The sequence below is a fragment of the Semicossyphus pulcher genome, unplaced genomic scaffold (genome assembly GCF_022749685.1).
Source record: "Semicossyphus pulcher isolate SPU_LCO1_2020_fin unplaced genomic scaffold, fSemPul1.0.p SCAF_15, whole genome shotgun sequence".
In the NCBI taxonomy this organism is placed as follows: Eukaryota; Metazoa; Chordata; class Actinopteri; order Labriformes; family Labridae; genus Semicossyphus; species Semicossyphus pulcher.
Genome location: NW_027211659.1, coordinates 23,543,417 through 23,563,607, shown reverse-complemented (window position 1 = coordinate 23,563,607; position 20,191 = coordinate 23,543,417). Strand labels below are relative to the sequence as shown.

The 20,191-nt window shown below is 40.1% G+C and overlaps 1 protein-coding gene across 1 annotated transcript in view; it reads left to right on the top strand.

The window, feature by feature from the left end:
- The first annotated feature begins 516 nt into the window (after positions 1 to 516).
- Positions 517 to 20,191, top strand: part of obsl1b (obscurin like cytoskeletal adaptor 1b) — a 32,551-nt gene continuing 12,876 nt past the window's right edge. The window contains exons 1-11 of the mRNA XM_069663370.1: positions 517 to 1,531; positions 3,134 to 3,403; positions 3,790 to 4,050; positions 4,180 to 4,491; positions 4,619 to 4,885; positions 5,093 to 5,368; positions 16,518 to 16,793; positions 16,911 to 17,183; positions 18,875 to 19,150; positions 19,234 to 19,509; positions 19,839 to 20,114. Coding sequence (XP_069519471.1) covers positions 517 to 1,531; positions 3,134 to 3,403; positions 3,790 to 4,050; positions 4,180 to 4,491; positions 4,619 to 4,885; positions 5,093 to 5,368; positions 16,518 to 16,793; positions 16,911 to 17,183; positions 18,875 to 19,150; positions 19,234 to 19,509; positions 19,839 to 20,114 — 3,778 coding nt within the window. The remainder of the gene's footprint in view (positions 1,532 to 3,133; positions 3,404 to 3,789; positions 4,051 to 4,179; positions 4,492 to 4,618; positions 4,886 to 5,092; positions 5,369 to 16,517; positions 16,794 to 16,910; positions 17,184 to 18,874; positions 19,151 to 19,233; positions 19,510 to 19,838; positions 20,115 to 20,191) is intronic.

The following is a 20,191-nucleotide window of genomic DNA, read 5'->3' as shown; positions in this document are numbered from 1 at the left end:
TTAGGGCGTACTATATTAAGCACTTTCCCATTGAAATACAGCACCAGCTGTACTGGCTATGTGTTGTGGCTGCTGTTGCAATAGGACTTAGGATGTTCCCCTCGCACTGCTCGCATGTGTTTTTCCCTCATGCAGACAGATCTAATTCAATTAAACCTAATAATCATACCATCCGTTCGTGCTGCCACACATGCACGTGAAGGCGAAGTGTTTGAATGACAGAAGCTTTATTTTCCATTCCAAATTACAAGGGTTAATTTCCTTATTAACGGAAGGCTTATCGTAATATCGTACAAGTCATACAGTTATTTCATATATGATTGAATGATCTGGAAAAATGTTAGAACATTTGCAAATATTATCTAAAACACACAAGCTGTTTGATATTAAAGTTATCCATCTGTTATTTCTTTTTCAGAAAATTGCAGTGCAGAAGTTGGAAGATCTTGTCCGAGTGAATAACTTATTACTCTCCTGGACTGCTTGAGGTAAGGAGAGGCTGTCAAAGAAGAAGCAATGGATGTGTTTGGTGGTGCACCACGTTTCTTGGCATATCCGAGACCTGTGGTGGTACAAAGTGGAACTGATGCAGTCCTAAAGTGCCAAATTGGTGGTGATCCAAGGCCTGCAGTTATCTGGGAGCGAAACAATGAAAAGATCGACCCACAAGAACGATACAGGGTCTTCGAGGATGGAAATGTTTACAATCTCATCATTTCAGCTGTAACCACAGAGGATAGTGGCCAGTACATATGCAAAGCAAAGAACAGCATTGGGGAAACATATGCTGCGGCCACACTTAACGTGGAAGGTGAAGCACAAGAGATGGAGTTACGAGAGGAAAATAAGCCACGTTTCCTCATCAAGCCTCTCTCTACTCGCGCCGGTCGAGGGGAAGACGCTGTCTTCTCTTGTAAGCTTTGGGGAAACCCAAGACCAGAGGTTGTCTGGGAAAAAGATGGCAGGAAACTCAATGAAATATTTGAAAGCACACATTTCAGTGTGGGCTACCAGGACGGTGGATGGTTCCAGCTCAAGATCTTTAAGACTCGTGCACCCGACGGTGGTGTATACACGTGCAAAGCGAGGAATGAGTTTGGGGAAGCTTTGGCAGGAGCTGTGTTGCTTGTTGACGCAGGCCCAGGACACGAGGAAGAAGGGAACCGAAATGGCTACACAAATGGCCCCTGGAAAACCCACCAGGGAAAACAGAGGAGTGGAAGGCAGGTGCCAAACCGGCTCAAAGATGACACCATGACCAAGTCAACTAAAGTGAAAATGTTTGCAGTGACAGAGGGCAAGCATGCCAAATTCCGCTGCTTTGTGACTGGGAAACCCAAACCAGAAATCATTTGGAGGAAAGATGGCAGGCTGATACTGTCTGGAAGGCGTTATTTGTTATATGAGGACAGAGAAGGATACTTTACACTTAAAGTTCTGTACTGTAAGCAGAAGGATAATGGAGTTTATGTTTGTGCTGCGTCAAATACTGCGGGCCAAACCCTCAGTGCTGTGCACCTCTCCGTAAAGGGTAAGTCAATATCATTTTCAGAGATTCAGAGTTCCAATTTGATCAAAGGTTTGGTAAATGTTTGTTTAAGAGTGAATGCAGATACAGTTGCAGCCTGTGATGGTTTGTGCAGTTAGTAAAGGAGTGAGTCAGGGTGTGGTGGGATCTTGGATAAGGTTTCTATCCATTTGAAGCTAGCATGATGTCAGTGAGATATATTCAAAGATGTACGCTGAGATCATTTGTTGGGGTGAGGCCAGAAGGGGAGGGCAAAGTACAAGTTTAAAATGTTCTATGGCGGCATTATGGTGCCTTAAAACAGTGTGACTTAATGTGCACAATTTTGTTTCAATATTCTGAAATATGATTCTGCCAATATGCAGAAACCTTACAAACATGACCACACAGTTTGAACATCATCAACAACAGGTTAAAAATCCAAGTATTTTTAACATTTAGTACTGTAATTTGTATTCTTTTTATGTTTACTATCAAAACCAAATTTGACAATTAAAGTATGTACCTGAGTTATACAATAATAATCATTATGTCATTGTTCAAAGTACAAGATGGTGACAGAAGGGACCAATGTTTATACAAGCACATCTTGTGCTTATTGCATGATGCAGGTTCTGTTTCCAAAGGCCTATTTAAGAACATGAGGAGGTTTTGTAAGCTTTATATCATCAGTCAGTTGACTTTACGAAAGGGCAGGTCAACAGGCCAGTGAGCTGCAAATATAATCAGTGATCACATTATTTGACACCGGCTGCAATCCTGTGTTCAGTGGAGGATTAACGAAATGCATTAACAATCTTAAATTTGAGCCAAGAGATATCTAAACAGGCAAAGTTCATCAGTGTGAGGCGGATTCCAACAGCAGTTTGATGTCTGCAAAGTCACTTAGCTTGTGAAAGGTCTGGGGGGACGGGGGTTGTCCATGTGATCGAAGTCTTTGCAAAGGGGATCATATTTCTCACATGGCCCGGAGAAGTCCAAACTCATGGCTCCAGCAGAAAGTATTGTACTGACTCAGTCAGAAATATAGCAAATAACATTGATGTAGTGCTAATGGTCAGTCATGGCTTGTAGGTGGATTCAAAGGCAAAATAAATGGTAGATAGTAAACGTATTTCATCAGTTGTTTGTGTGCTTAACTGGGCTTAAAACATTATTAAGATAAGGAAATGAAGAGCTTTGCACCAGACTACTAAATACAGTCCACATTCTTTTGTTTACAACTGTCTGGTACTGTCTGCTGGTGTCCGTTACAAACAGTTTATTTCCTATCTAACACCCTGATGTGTTAATGACCTTTCCATTCCTCAACTAAATAAGCCACTTGTCTCATGATTTTGCTCATCTTGTTTGCTTCGCTGGAATTTACTGCTAAATATGTTTCAATGTACAGTGTTTACTGCAGGACATGTATGATGAGCTGCATGAGTTTGAACAGGGTCGACTGCCTGAAGAGTAATATTGATAAAGTGACAGTAGTGCTACTTAATCAATAGAATTCAATATTAAAATTGTTAGCTAGATATTTTACAATAGTAAGAGATAATATTAATATTAAAATAATATTAACGTAATAAAACTGGTGACCCTCCTCCTTGCTTTCAGAGCCGCCTGTGCGGTTCAAACAGCCTCTCATTGATCTAGAGGTATGGGAACGAGATTTGGCAATTCTTGAGTGTGAAGTTCCAGAGGACTCTGTTCCCATCACATGGTATCTGGAGGATAGAAGACTGCAGCCAGGGGCCAAATATGGAATGGAGGAGTGGGGAACAAAACGGCGACTAACTATCCGTGACATCGGAGTGGACGATGATGGGATTTACCTCTGTGAGATGCCCGATGGGGGGAGAAGCATTGCAGAGGTAGCTGTGAAAGGTAAATCGGAATAAAAAGGATTTCTTTTGGACTTCCCTTACAGTGACCAAGTAGTTATTAATTATACTATGACAACGTCCATCCCCTAATTTTTACAAATAATTTATTTTAACCAAAACAATGATCGTCACATAAAAGCAACTGAGACATTTTGCTGCCCAACACTCACCAAACTTTTACCATAGAAGTGTCAGATCTAACAATCATTTGATTTTTGTATTCACTGTTTATTCTAATGATTTTGGAAGGCACTGAAAAATGACAACTGGGCAATTACAAATGACATATATATAACTGTTTGATTTGTACAACTTGTCCATTATATCAAAGTCCTTGTCCTATTAATGTGCTAAGGAGTCGCTTACTTTCCAAGTGTTGCCTTGCAGGGACAATTTTGCGCAAGCTTCCAAGAAAAGTGGATGTATTGGAAGGCGAAAATGCTGCCTTTTGTGTTGAAGTTGAAAAAGAAGAAATGGACATACATTGGTACAAAGATGGTGGAGAGCTGCGTGAAACGCATCAGACCATACTGAAGTCTTTTGGTCGCACTCACATCCTGGTTTTTGTCAATACCATGCCTCAAGACTCTGGCCTCGTCACTTTCCTTGTAGGCAAATCCAAGACTTCCTCTCAGCTAAGAGTGAAAGGTAGGGTCTCTCATCTGTAAGGTAAAGCCGTCCGTTTGCACATTTTTCAGTTAGTTGCTTTTGGAATTGATTAATCAGTTATTCCAATTCAAAGTGGCATTACTGCATGATGGGTTTCTCTTGTTTCAGCTGCCAGACATTGTCCTCCCAGTTGTCCGGTGGGTGTGCAGATCAACACAGAGCGTGCTAATGCAGCTCTTCTTTCATGGGTTCCTGCTCAGGACTCACGAAAGAACCCTCCATCTGGATATGTGCTTGAGCGACAGGAAGTGGGCACTGGCTCACAGGAGTGGCTACAGTGCCTGACCACTGACTCTGCAACAGCGGTGGAGATCCTTGGTGACAGCGTACCATGTGAAGCCGATTATCGATTTCGTATTTGCAGTGTAAACAAATATGGAAAGAGTAACAACGTTGAGTTCCCTAAGGCTGTTCACCTAGGTATATTAAGTTATATTGAAATAACAGCGCTAAATCAATCATGCCCTGTTTCTTAGCGATTCATTAAACCTCAGTGTGGTTGTGGATGAACTTACCAAATCATGTATAAACTGAATTTGTTTTCCAGTTCCAGTTGCCAGAATACAAGCTCCGTTACAAGATGCCTTGGTGCCAGAGGGCCAGGATGGTCTTTTCTCTATTGAGCTCTCTGCTTCAGTTATTGGTACATGGTTCTTAAATGGCACTCAGCTTCAGGAGGATGAACGTTTTTCAATGCGTCGGTCAAGAACACACCAATCTCTTCGAATTCGAGGAGTTCGTGATACAGACAATGGAGCTGAGATCACATTTATTGCCTATGGCATCCGAGACTCTGCAGCACTGTACATCCAAGGTATGTACAGGTCACTGTAATGATTTACTCATACTGAGTAAGTGCCTACATCAACAATTTCTTTGTTTGGTTTTAATTGTTCAGTTTTACAATGTGTGTTAAAACTTTGTCAAAAACAATGTGAATTGACACTCGTGCACTGTATCCTAGAGTGAATTGCCAATACTCTGATGTAGAAAGTTCTCATTATTTTTCTGAAATTTGCAGCTCCTCTTGTCAAGTTTTCACCAATGTCAGAAATGGATCGGAACAAATTTGTAGAAATTGGAAACCCCATTGTGCTCTACTGTGAGCTGTCAGACCCTGCAGCCCCAGTGCACTGGTACAAGAATGGGGTGGAATTACAAACAATAGAAGGTCTTCATATACAATCAGAGGGCACCATGAGAAGAATTGTCATCCAATCAGCAGAGTTCTCACATTCGGGAGTGTATTGCTGCGATGCCATTGATGACGTCATCAGATTCAATGTGGAAGTAGAGGGTGAGTGGAGTGAGTTTCTTACAACACTGATATCTTTCCCAGAGACTAACCATCTTTACCCCCTCCATCTTATTTTCTTTTTTATTCAAATGTACATTATGTTTTCTCTTAAAGTCTGACTTAGCAATACATATTGCATTTAAAACCTAACCATCCATTGAAATATCTAAATATCCATAGCCCCACCTGTGAGGTTTTCAGCAATTCCAGATGCTGAGAGGAACAAAACCATCCAAACAGGCTGCCCCATTGTTTTACGATGTGAGCTCTCAGATCCTTCTGCCCAGGTGCACTGGTACAAAGATGGGTCAAAGCTCCATCCTCAAACTGGAGTAGACATTCTAACTGAAGGCTTGGCAAGAAAACTGATTGTGCATTCAGCAGAATATTTCCATTCTGGATTATACTGCTGCAAGACAAAGGGTGACACCATCATATTCAGTGTCGACATAAAAGGTGATTTGCTTTACCTTACACGACTTGAAACATTAACAAGCTCTTCTCAGCAAAGCAACTAACTCGGATGACACTTTTGTATGTTGTCTGTTGCCTTCTTTCTTCTTAGCACTCATTTAAAGTGCAAAATAAGCTCCTTTTCTTTGATTGCATTAGCAATAGCATGTTAGCAATGTAGTTGTCGGTAGATAGACTGTGATGAATATTCTTAAGGGCTGGCATGAGGTTGATTTGAGGTTGACATAAGATCTAAACATATCTATAGCTCCACCAGTGAAGTTCTCAGCAATTCCTGAAGAAATGAGGACCAAGTCGATCGAATCAGGCTGCCCAATTGTACTCCAGTGTGTGGTGTCGGATCCTGAGGCCCACGTTTGCTGGTACAAGGATGAAAGCCAGCTCATTTCAAATTCTGGATTAGAAATCCACTCAGAGGGCAACAACAGGACATTAGTTGTTCAGTCTGCCGAGCTGTCCCACTCTGGTGTGTACAGGTGCACCACACAGGATGATACGATGGAGTTTCAAGTGGAGATCAAAGGTGACTTTACACTTTTTTATCTTGTGCGTTAATATTGTAACCCCGCCTCCTCTTTCTAGATGCGACTAATAATCCATGCTTCTACTGTATGTGGTTTGAAGGACTGTTTCATGCACATAACCTTTGAGAACTGTAAACACATTAGGTAGTTATTATTTATAATAATTCCTTTTTGTGCCTTGAATTCAAAGTCCCAAACCTCTTTTTATAATCTGCCCAGTAGCTAAATTTGTTAAGGTATTCTTGTCCACAGACTTGATTTTATTTAGCTGTCCTGAATTCCCAATACTAGCTATACCAGTGATGAACTCGACTATCGCTGACGTTGAGAGAACCAAGACACTTGAAGCGGGCAAACTATTGGAGCTGGAATGTGAGGTTGCAGACTCCACTGTGCCTGTCTGCTGGTATAAAGATGGTGTAAAGCTCTTTCCGCAGAAAGGTTGGGATATACAGAGTAATGGCACTTTAAGGAGACTCATTTTCCCATCTGCTGAGCTCTTTCACTCAGGGCTATACAGCTGTGAAACCTCTGATGACACTATCCACTTCACTGTGGATATCAAAGGTGATTTTTATTTAAATTTGCTGAATCTTAGAGCAAATCTTAGAGCTTTCTAGAGACTAGATGCAACTAACATTTACAATATGAAAATGTGTCTGTCTGTTTTCAAGTGGTGTTTTGTGTGAAGTTGTAAATGTTTTTTAAACCATGGTTAAATTAATCTCTACTGACGAAAGGAATATATCTACGTAATCCTTGAAAATGTGAGTTTTTCTCCTTGAATTTGGTCATATAACAGCTTACCTCCCCATTTGGGAAAGCTAAACCAATAACCTTTCTGAAATTAGAGTGTAATTATGCACTGTTAAGTCTGCAATTATAATATCAATCATCATCTTTAGCTCCAACGTTGCTGTTGTCGCCCTCGCCAGAGGTTGTGGAGACGCAGTCACTTGAAGTAACCGGCCCAACTGAACCGACATGTGAAACCTCAGAACCTGCTTTCCAGGTGTCACAGCAGAGAGACAAAGAACATGATTCAAATAGAGAGCCTGAGTTTGAAATGGAAGGCATCAAGAAGACACTTGTTATTGAACCAACTCATCCGTCAAACTCTGGAGCATACTATTGTGCAACAGCAGATGATGTTGCCCAATTAATAGTAAAAAATCAAGGTGATTTTTTTTGTAAATGTGTTTTGTGTCCTAGTTATAACTAACTCTTTATGTAGCTTTTGTCTGTCTTATTTGTGTTACAATGCAGAACTAATATGCGTGACAGTTTTGACAATATCTTTTTTAAGTCAGTTTTCCTAAAATCTAGGGTAATGCACATTCATATTATCCTCCCAATGACTGTCTGTAGTGCCACCTCCAACATATCTGCTTGGTCCTGATGTTGAGAAGTCTGCTGAAGCGCACAGCCCAATTGTTCAGCAATTTGAGATATCCGATCCCATTGCCAAAGCCTGTTGGTACAAAGATGGAACCCAGATCTATCCAAAAAGGGAAGCTGACTGTGAATTACAGAGCAGCAGCCAAGCCTTGCCCCTCCAGTCACATGACTTGTCTGGTGATGAGAGGTCTGGCTGTGAAACATCTGGGGATGCACAGCTAGGTGTGAACAACAAAGGTGGTGTTCCACATTGTACCTGCACAATTAAGAATCAAGTATTTAGTTTCGTACATGAAACTATCATCCAGCTCATTGTTTTCTCTTTGGCTTTGTCCAAACAGCAGAGCAGTGTCACTATGGTAACGAGATTGGTGAGATAGCTGATGCATCTGCCCAATACACTCTTGATGTCAAAGGTGATTTGAAATATTTCAACATCAGTCATCCATGTTAACCCAGCACATAAATGCCACTAACAGTAGTGGTGCATTTTACCTTTAGCCCAATCATCCGAGGCATCTGTATTTTTTTTCTTTAGAAAGTTGCTTTTTGTCATGTTGAATTCTGATCTCATGTAATTTTTTGCAGTTCTTGGCTCTTAATCCATCATTTGGATGTTTAGTAGCTGAATAGCTGCTCCTCATACTAACCTATGTGTTGTGTTTGTCAATTAATTCTTCATTTTAACAGTCATCTTTGCTTGTAACAAGCGGCTTGAAAGTCTTTAAGTCCATCTTATGTCTTATTTATCACCAAATCCTCTCATTCACATTGCTTCCCCGAACATCTCCTCGTTGCAATGACAACGAACTCTTATCAAAGAGAAGAAAATTGACGTACTCCTTAGGTTTTGGTGGTAGTGGTAGGTAAAAGACTGATGGTACAACAGTATTAGGAGTCAGTTGAAGGGGGAAATATAGGAGCCCAATCTCAGACCAAACCTGGTCGACCTTCTTGTTTGTCTTTGCAATGAATTATCCCATAACTCCATGCTAACCCACACTGATGTGAAATTCTGTTGTGAGAAGAATTATTGAGACCATCAACCACTGAAAACCTTTCTTTGTGTACATCACAATGCTTATAGCGACAACGCCAAGGCTCTCTTCTGACCAAGAGAAGAAGTCCACTGAAGAGGCTTATCCTGTTGGCATTGACAACATGTCTGCAAAATGTAATACTGGCATCTCTGGTGGCAAGAGAGGAGATACAAAGACTTGTGAAGAACATTCCAGGCATATCCCAACTTGTCAGTCAACATATAAACATACGAATGACTGGATTACAGCTAAACAGCAAAAGCAACTCTGCAAAAATCAACAAACAAACATTGCTCAATCTCCAGTTTACTCTAACTCTATAAAGCCATCCATAGTGCAATCTGACACATACTGTCACACTGAAAAGCCAACAGAATACAAAGGTGAGGAATTTATTTACTATATACAGCATGAAGGACCCCCGCCTGAGGAGCTTGATAATTCTCTGCTGACAGCTGTCCAGACAGATGAGTTCTGTAATTTTCAACAAATGGCAACTGTTGAATCAGACGAATCCACTATCAACACTCTAACTGGCCAACCAGAAGAGCTACAATGCTCAATACAGATGCCAACAGTCAAGTCGGAGCTAGGTAACCTGAAGACTTCAACTGCCCAGTCAGAGCATCTTAAAAACCACTTACAGATTTCATCTGTCAAATCAGTCTGTAACCCCCAAAGAACTGCAAATCTGCAGTCAGAGGAACCCTCGAAATCCTCACATACTGCAACTGACCAATCAGAGGAGCCTTTTACATCCTTATGTACTGCAACTGTCCAATCAGAGGAGCTTTGTTCATCCTTATATACTGCAACTGTCCAATCAGAGGAGTGTTTTAAATCCTCACAGACTGCAATTGTCCAAACAGACAAGTTCTGTAGCCCCATACAATTATCAGCTGTCATGTCAGAGAAACTTCTTGATTGCTTACAAACTGAAAGTATCCAAGAGGTGCCCTGTAACTCGTTATGGACTGCAACTAACAAATCAGAGGAGTTAAACAGACCTCAGCAAACATCAAACGTCCTCTCAGAGAAGATTGGTGACTTACCTAAGCCTGCATCGCTACAAACACTGGATTTGTGTAACTTTGAAGCAGCAGATACTGTCCAAGGAGAGCATGTCAGCCTGCAACAGTCTGCATATGGCAGATATGACGACCTCCATCACGCAAAACAAGCACCACCTAACCATTCAGAGGTGCTGTATCAGTCCATGCAGGCCAAAACAGTCCAAGCAGAGAGTCATCTCATCATGAAGGCCACAGAAGACCAAGTAGAAAATACAGTTAATTCTGTGGAAAGTTTATCTACTCAGTTCGCAGAGCCTTACTATGTGAAGCAGGCAGCTATTGTCCAATCAGAAGAGAACTATCTATCAAGGACATGTGACAGTTACTGGAGTGACAGTGTCACTGCAAATAAGGTGGCTGTTGAAGGTGATTTAAATGGTTAGCATAATCAAACCAAAAATGCTCAGGCACAATGTTGACATTGTGTAAAATGAAGAGATTGCTCTCTGCAATCATTGAGTTTTTACAATTTCTATATTTATTTGCTTGATTTTATACTAAAACTACTTTTGTAGTCGATGTAAAACGTTGAGCTTGGGTCGTCTATGAGGAATATTAAAAAAAGGGAAAAGAACAAATACATTAGCTTGAAATCCTAACTTGAATGCTTAGTTATCTCAAGTCTAACCAAAGATACCTGTTGTTAGATTACTAATAACCTAAAGACATATTATTATTAGGACTTATTTTAACTCCTAAAAATTATTGGCATGACTAATCTTGATTTGAGATTTTGCTCTTCTGTTGTTTGAAAGCATAACCTTTGTTGTAGACAGTAATAGTGATGCAATTTTCTCCTGATGTTACCTTAAACATCCCCAGCTTCGCCCGTGACATTTACAACACTTTGTGTGGCTGAGAGGAACAAGTCTGTTGAAGTTGGTGAACCCATTGTCCTGCAGTGCGAGATATCAGATCCTAACGCTCAAGTTACTTGGTGCAAGGATGGAATAAAACTACACGAAGCAGCTGGGCAAGACATGCTGACAGAGGGTTCCATAAGAACACTGGCTTTCCAGTCAGCGATGCTGTCTCATGCAGGGATTTACAGCTGCAAGACAACAGATGATGCAATGCAGTTTCATGTGGATGTTAAAGGTGACAAAAGAATGTTTACCTGTTTTGCAAGTAGATTTATCATATTATTTTTTCTCAACATATTGTACATTTTGTCTCAAAAACATGGTTATAATTCTTGAAATTAAACATTAGCCCTAAAACTATGTTGTCGTAAATCATCCCAATATAGAAATGTTTAAGAGTTCCCCATTCTAGAAACAGATCAAACAAAAAATGAAGATACTGCAATAAAATCTTCTTTTGCTCTCTTTAGCAATATTTGGAAGAAAGCATTTTACCATATTACATCTAATAAGAGATTCTACCTGCATGTTTCTTTTCTTGTGCAGTTTGCAGATCAAAATACAGATTTAACAACACGATAACAAAAACAAATGTTTATACTGTAAATTGCAACCTGGGAGTAGGTAAAGATGGCAGAATCTATGCGAGATTGATATAAGATTGTTACTTTAAGTTAAAATGAGTTGTCAAATGGCCAGGGTTTCCCTTATATTATTTGCTTGACCAGTTTAAATGAATGGTCACTGGAATGCCTTCAACTGTCCAGCCTCTGGCTATAGAGGGCTAAATCATACATACATAGGCAATATCCAAAAATGATGATTCTAGACTGAGTTCATAAAACTAATAATTTTTAATCATGGGACATGGGTTAATTGCTTGATTTAATTAAATCAATTCAAGTTCCTTTAAAGATAACTTTATCATTTTTTTTTACAATGTTTACTTTAGGGCCACTGAATTTTCAATGTCTGTCAACTGTACAATTAAACGTAAAGCTATAAATAATAAATCCATACTGATGGGTAGAATAAAATATTTATATACTTTTTAAAAGATTAACATGCTACTAGGGCTTAGGTTTCACAACTGTGATTTGCTTCTTTTGGTTAACAGTACCTGTTTTATTGACCAATTCTATTTTACATTCAATCTTGTAGCTCCACTTGTGAAGTTTTCAGCTTTATCTGAGGCTGACCAGAAACAGACAGTCATGGCGGGCTGTCCCATTGCCCTGCAGTGTGAGCTGTCAGACCCCACTGGACAAGTCAGTTGGTACAAGAATGGAACAGAGCTCCTATCTCAAAGTGGAGTAGACATCCAGTCAGAGGGAAATTTGAGGAGTCTAGTTGTCCCAACAGCAGAGCGGGAACACACTGGTGTATACCGTTGTGAGTCAAAGGATGATGACATCCAGTTTGCTGTGGAAGTAAAAGGTGATGCTCAGAAACACAGTAGAGCCTTCACTGCTTTGCACTGCCAACTAACTGTAACAGCAGGTGATTAAGTTAGCTTTGTCTAATCACTAAACAAAATATAAATCAATTTTTCCTTTTAGCCAATTTGGTCGATTAATCTAAAACAACAGGTTAAGGCAAAAATAAGAATTTCAGCAATTTGATTGATATAAGTTAATAAAACAACTGATTCATTACGTTATTCTGTTATTGTTATCTCATGTCAAGTTAGACCAGTGTTTAGAAAAACTCTATCACACCATATAATGGTCAGCTTTAAAAAAAAAAAAAAAAAATGTTTTAACAGACAATATTGTCTTTAGACACGGGGTAATAAGCTGTTTCACATTTTAAGGCAAACCATTTCACAATGTTGGATGTCCAGACTAAACGTGGGTGAAGTTTCAAATCTGTAGGTAAAAGTATGTTGGAGTAATCCCCAGGCTTCTCAGCTCAGTCTGCTGTGGACGCCAGGTCTACTCGCAGGCTTCAGAGAGCTGACCAATCAGAAGAAAGTGGGCTTGTAGGGGCAAGGTTTCTTAAAGGGACAGAGCTGACTGAGTCGTTTCAGGCAGAGGCTGTATGAGGGCCTGCACAGAGCACCAGTGTGAGAAAAATGAAAATTATGCTAAGCTACTCCACAGGTATCACAGAGTGAAATATGAAGCTTGAAATTAGCATAATACCCACCTGCAGCTTCACAATGCAGCCTCTTATTATGCATGACTAATATCTTAAAAGGGGGTTTTATGTGTGTTGTTCTTTTCCATTAAGAGCGCTAACTGAAAACAGCTTCTTTACCATGAAAAACCCTGTTTTGTGTTTGTGTCTTTCCTGTGCTTACTCAAGCTTCTTATGTTGGTGCACAATAACTGTGACTGATGACTTTCTTGAATACTGCTCTTTAACTCTTGGATAATGTTTGTTTTACGTAAAGTCCATGTGAGGCCACTTGTGGTGTTTATGTTTCTGTGTTATATGATGTTTTGTTTAAAATTCTTTAAAATCAAATCACACAATATATCTTTTTGTAATATTTGAAACCTTTAGCACTACCTATGAGGTTCTCAGAGCTTCCAGAGAGTGACAGGAACAAGTCTGTCGAAGAAGGCTCTCCAGTTGTCCTCAGCTGTGAACTCTCTCATGATCCTTCTGCTCATGTCGACTGGTACAAGGATGGGATAAAGGTCCTACCGCAAAACAATATGGAAACACAGTCAGATGGTCTCACAAGGACACTACTCATCCATTCAGCTGAAAACAAACATGGTGGCACCTATGAATGTTCCACAACAGATGACACCATCGTATTTAAGGTGGATGTAAAAGGTGATCCTCACTATCTCCTTATCAAACATACCACGTCCATCTTATTCTATGGTGTGAGTGATTTGCTTTGTTTTGAATGTCCATGAACAGAGTGTGACTGTCTGAACAGTGTGTTTTGTTAACTGGAAGTGAATTCGTCTCTTATCCAACACCCTGTCATTCCCTTCTCTTAGGCCGATCGCCACAGATCATGCCAGTCCCACTGTCAGAAAAACACAAGATGATTAGAATTGGTTGTCCAATTATCCTACAGTGTGAGGTCTCAGACCCTGCTTCGCAGGTTTCCTGGTTTAAAGATGAGGTGGAGCTTTTTTGCAAAACTGGCCTTGATATGAAAAGAGACGGCAGCGTGAGAAAATTAATGATTCATTCTGCTAAGTCCTCTGACTCCGGCCTCTACAGCTGTAGCCTCGCTGATGATGTTGTGACATTCCATGTGGACGTTGAAGGTGATTTTCTTGTCTTCATATTTATTTATGTACTCACAGGTGTGAGACAAACATTTTATCATTTCCCTTGTTACCCCTCTCTCTACACTTCTTTTCTCAATTACCTGAAAATAGATTTAAAGAGTTTTGTAATTCTGTATGAAAATACTGAGCTCCCTTTTACAGTACAAGCTAAAATAACCAAAACGAAACATGCAAAACATTACTTGTTGTATGATGTTCTGACATCTTAACAGCAGTGCTTTGCAAATCTTGTAATACCCTCAGCTACTCCTGTGAGATTTTCCGCACTTCCAGAGGTCGCAAGAAACAAATTTGCCGAAGCAGGCTGCCCAATTAAGCTGCAGTGTGAAGTCTCAGAACCAACTGCCCAAGTCTATTGGCACAAGGATGGAGAGCAGCTACCTCCAGAAAGTGAATATGAAATCCAAAAAAAAGAAAAACTGAGAGCGCTGGTTATTGAATCAGCAGAAGTAAGACACTCTGGGTCATACAGCTGTGAGGCCGCAGATGACCATATAGAATTCAAGGTGGATGTTGCAGGTGATCTAAGTATTTTGAGCTTTGTCAGAATAACTAACTTTTTATCAATTGAGGCTTCGCTATTTTATCAACATGGAATATTTTTCTAAATTATTGTATAATACTGGATAGATTTACCCTTAAAGAAAATGTCTTTCTGACAGCTTACTATAATTTGATCAAATAAAATCACATAAAGGATCGCAGAACATTTAATATTTATAATTATTTAACTTCACACTTGCAAAAGACCATTTCAGACCAAAGCTAGCTAGCTGTAGCTTTAAACTGCTCTTACCAATATTATTATATCAAAAGTGGATCAAATTACTATTTGTAATGTGGAAGGTATCACTCATAGTTACAAAACACAGAGTTATCACTTTTTTTGCTGTTCCTCTCAACTCTACAGACCATATTCCTTATTTTCAGCACATTGTTTTGGCCTAACATCCAGCAACTCGCAGCAGGCAACTGTTCAGCGAGGCAAAGCTCTTAATTGTAGACTGTAGTCTTCCTGCTCAGTACCTAATGGCAAAGAAGCAACTAGCCTATTAGAATAGTGGAGCATTAAGCAACTACATAGCCAGATATGTCTTTGAGGAGATGGTGGAGACCAAAACAGAGGTAAAAGTACAAGGGCCACAAACAGGTCTCCAAATAAGTGCTTTGCTTTGTGTGGCCTGGCTGTGTAAATAGTCAGTTGTTTGCTAACATGTTTGCCACAACTTAATAAGGTGAAACCTTGGATGGCAAAGTTGTTTACAACCTGTTTCTTGGGTGAAAATATAAAAAACAAGCTGATTTACTGCTCAGTCCTGTGGTAACAGTAGTGGCCCAAATGGCTGACCATGTCGAAAATGCAAGATGCTGTACACACTATTGTGCTTGCCACTGTATTAAGACTTGTGATTTACAAGATGCCGCAAACCACCTGAACTGGGTATTAAGGCTGTATGTTCTGCATTAACAACCAATTTATGAACAAAGACAACCTAATTGATAAAGAGGAAACAAATAAGTTCAAGCTATAAATTGCCGCCATGCACAACATGCACATTAGTATAAAGCAATAATTTGTAATTTGAATGACTTGTCATTATGCTAGCTCACTGATTTCCTCAAATTATCTCACTGTTGACCTGATTAAGCACAAATTGTTTGTATTGTTGTTATACCAAATAGTATTTACACATTTTGTTCCAACTGGAGCAAAGTAGCCAATTTTACAGCCTGTAAATCCAGGTATGTTACATAACAAAGCATAGCAGATCTGATTATTATCTGGTTACTGTTCAATGAATTGAAATTCCTATAGCACCGGTTTGATTCTCAGCTGTTCCAGAGGCTGAAAGGAGCACGTCTGTTGAAGCAGGCAGCTTCATCAAACTGCAGTGTGAGAACTCAGACCCCAGAGGCCAGTCCTGCTGGCATGAGGATGGGATAAAAGCCTTGGCAAAATCAGGAAAAAACATTGATTCAGAGGGCATTAAGAGGACAGAAGTTAAGAAGTCATCCACTTCTTCATGCTCTGGAGAGTACAGTTGTAAAACCGATGATGATTCAGATTTCAACGATTTCGATTTGGAGGTGAAAGGTGATATGCTAAGCTTTTTCTTGGAAAGATGTTGTCATTGCAAGAAAAAAAGTCCTCTAATATCGTAGAACGAAGCAAAACCTGATCATCATCATGTTCTTCACAGCTGATTTCCCTCCATATAACCTCATTTTATTAAGCATTCGGTGGCTTTCCATATACATTCTTAACACTCAAGGCTAGTGTTGAAAAAAATAGCATGAATCTTGATTAGTCTACTTTTTTTGTCAACATCACCAGTAGTTATCTCATTGCTTCATTGCACTGCTATGATTAATTTTGTCTTTGCTTCAAAGAGGATTAACACCCACTTATCACTAAGCTGTGAAAACCTGTCCTTACAGCTACTGCATGTATGAGCAAAATGAAAAAAGCTACTTTCAAGCAACAACTTACTTTTTTGTGTTTTCTTTTTTCTGCAGCGCCGCCAGTGACATTTGCCGATATCCCAGACGAGGACCTTTTCAAGAGTGTTGTGGAACAGGAAGAGCTTGTTCTGTCTTGTGAAGTATCAAGGGCTGATGGTGTTGTCCAGTGGTACAAAGATGGAACTGAAATGCAACCAAGCAATAATATTACCATGCAAGCAGAAGGCAACATGCGGAATCTCACAATACATCCAGCCCAACTGTCTGACACTGGCACCTACACGTGTCGGGCAGGTGACAATGTTTTACTGTTCAAGGTTAATGTACGAGGTAAGAAAATAACATATCACTTAAAATACAAACATCTCAAAAATGTGAAAGTCATCGCTGTATAAATGTGAAGAATCCATAAAAAATAGTTCAATTTCACATATTTTTCTGTCCTAGAACCTCCAGTCATGATTACTTATCCTAAGGAGGATGTCCATCTTGACCGTCACGTCCCTGAGGAAATAATCCTGAGCTGTGAATTGTCTCGTCATAACGGTGTGGTTAGCTGGTACAAAGACGGTCAAAAGCTTCAGGAGAGTGAGAACATCAAGCTCAAGGTGGAAGGTCCTTATCGACGACTCAAGATTCTTTCTAGTGGAGTTGAGGATTCAGGGGAATACGTCTGTGATACGGCCGACAGTTCAATATTCTTTCACCTTAGTATTACAGGTAAAATCCCTCATACTACACACATGTACATTTACATTTTGTTTAGGTATTTCAGTAATGTTACAACAAAGGACAATGAGTAGATTGTGGTTTTTAAGTCATCTCTTCAGCAGTTCTAAATGGCCACACCATGCAGCTGTTATACAAATGGACGACACACCATAAATCGAACGTTAGGGATATCGTCACACACTCAGACAGTCTCTCCTGAATCGCATCTATCGAGTTTTCACTAAGTTGTCCACTGTCTGGCAACAATCTAGCCTCTTCTGGACTCAACGGCCAATATCTGAGATCTTCTGGTGTTGCTAGCAGATATCCCAATAACTGATTGTGATAACCGGGCCAAGACTTTTCACTACTTATTGTTTACAGTCAGACTTGCAACTTGAGACACTCTAGAATTGGTAGAATTGGTATTGAGAGAAGACATTACAACATTTGCAGCAGTTTGCAGCTGCGTGTGAAGTGGTTGGGATGAGAGTCAGCACCTCTAAATCTTAGGGCATGGTTCTCTGCCGGAAAATGGTGGATTGCTTCCTTCAGGTGGTAAGATAGATACTGCCCAAGCGAAGGAGTCGTGAGATTAACAGACGGGTTGGTGCAGCGTCAGCAGTGTTGCGGGCACTGTACCGGACCGTCGTGATAAAGAAGTAGCTGATCCGTAAGGCGAATCTCTCAATTTACCAGTCGATCTACGTTCCAACCCTTACCTTTGGTCATGAGCTTTGGGTAGTGGCAGAAAGAATGAGATAGGGGATACAAGCGGCTGAAATGAGTTTCCTCTGAAGGGTGTCTGGGCTCAGCCTTAGAGATAGGGTAAGGAGCTCAGATATCCGGAGGGAGCTCAGAGCAGAGTCACTACTCCTTCACAACGAAAGGAGTCAGTTGAGGACGTTAGAGCACCTCATCAGGATTCCTCCAGGAGGAGCTGGAAAAAGTTGCTAGGATGAACTTGCTTAACCTGCAGCCACTGTGACCAGACCTAGGATAAGCAGAGGAAAATGGTTGTATGGATGGATTTACAACCGACTTGTTGTCTGCACTCACATGTACAAATCTGTTTATAGTGATTAATAAAGAACTAAATTGTCATCAGAGTAAACCAAGAGGTTCCAACATTGCATTTTCATTGAACTTACCTTCTTCCAGTATACAACCAAAGCCTTCTTAGATGTGATTGGTCAAAACTACTCTGACTGCACACAGAAACCAGAATGGTTCCAACGCCTTGTCCCTTGCATGCTGATTCTGTATTCATTCATGAGTCTTCACATAGCTGTTACAAGTTTTGCTGTCTTCAAGTTCAATTCAAGTTAAAAAATAATGATTGTCTGCTACCCCTGCACATCTGGCAAACATCAATCTTAAGTGAGCATGCTTGTTGAGTTGTCAGTTTGGGAACATTTGGAAAGAAAACTTTCAGACATAGCCTTAAAACTTGTTCAAAAGTTGTGGGAGGAGGTTTCAGACAATGTTTAATGACAGAGCATGCGCTTTCTTTGAAGCATACCGACATATTTAACATTGCCAATGTTGGGTCTTAAAGGATTTATCCAGAATCAGACATCTACACAAAGACAGTAATTTGGGGGGTATGTGCATCAGCTTGACATAATGGGGCAGATTTCTTGTTACATTCATTAAACAAATTATTGATGGCTAAACTAGATGATAACACCTCTTTCCAGAACCTCCAGTGCGGATTGTGTCTCCCAGTCAGTCCCAAATGGAACTGTGCCAGCAGACCTCTGAGAGGATGGTACTGAGCTGTGAGATCTCACGGCCTAACGCAGTCGTGCGCTGGTATCGAGATGGACTCGAAGTGGAAGAGAATGACAACCTAATTCTAGAGGTGGATGGTGTCTACAGAAGACTTATTATTCCTGAAACAACTGTTAAAGATTCAGCTGAATATGTCTGCGACACTGCAGATGACTCCATGACTTTCTTTGTAAACATAGCAGGTAAAGAAAGCTGCATGAAAGAATGACAAATCTGCTTTTTCGTCAATGTTTAGCTAATTCTAACACAAAGTTGTCTTTTGCAGAGCCTCCAGTTCGCTTCATACGTCCAAGGAAGATGGCAAGCAGAGTGGAGAAAGTTGCTGGTGAGACTCTTGTTCTAGACTGTGAGGTTTCAAGATCAAATGCAGAGGTCAACTGGAAGAAAAATGGGGAAGAAGTAGAAGACTCCAGAAATATCACCATCCTTGAGGATGGTGTCGTGCGTCAATTAACCATTCATTCCCTCACGGTGGAAGATGCTGGGCAATATGTCTGCGATGCAAAGGATGATGTGATGGATTTCCAAGTAAAAGTGCAAGGTAGGTTATTGTGCTAATAACTCCAAAATGATAAGGAACCTCAAAGTTCTGAAAGATGTTCCAAAGATCCTTTGATCTCTTCTATTTTTACAAGTTCTGTATGTGGTGCAATCATGATCCACAATTTATTTATTTTAAAAGTTAAGTTATTTAAAAGTTCATGTTATTCCTCTAGTTGGAGCAAGGTAATATACTAAAATTGTATGCTTTGTACCATGCAGCTAACTTTTATAGAGCAAATAATTAAATTCAAAGTTAACAACACATGAAAAGAATACTAAAGATTTTCTTTCTCAATAGAATTTCTGTTCTTTTCTGTTCATTTTCAGAGTTGCCTGTAAAAATTCTTGGCAAAACCGATGCAAAAACAGAAAAACAGTTCTTAGTATCAGATGACATAATTCTAGTGTGTGAGCTATCAAGATCCAATGCCTCTGTCAGCTGGTACAAAGATAATCAATTAATTGATGACACTGAACGATACTGTAGCGAGGAGCAAGGCGTTTTCCGTTCACTGGTTGTCCTTAATGCTGGGCTGGAGGACTCAGGAGAGTACACCTGTGATGCAAAGGATGATAAGATGGTCTTCTATATCACTGTCAAAGGTGATCATATTATTAAGCAATGCAACGGTTATCGGTCCTTCCTTCACGCAGGAGGAAAATAACGCTATGTCTTTCAT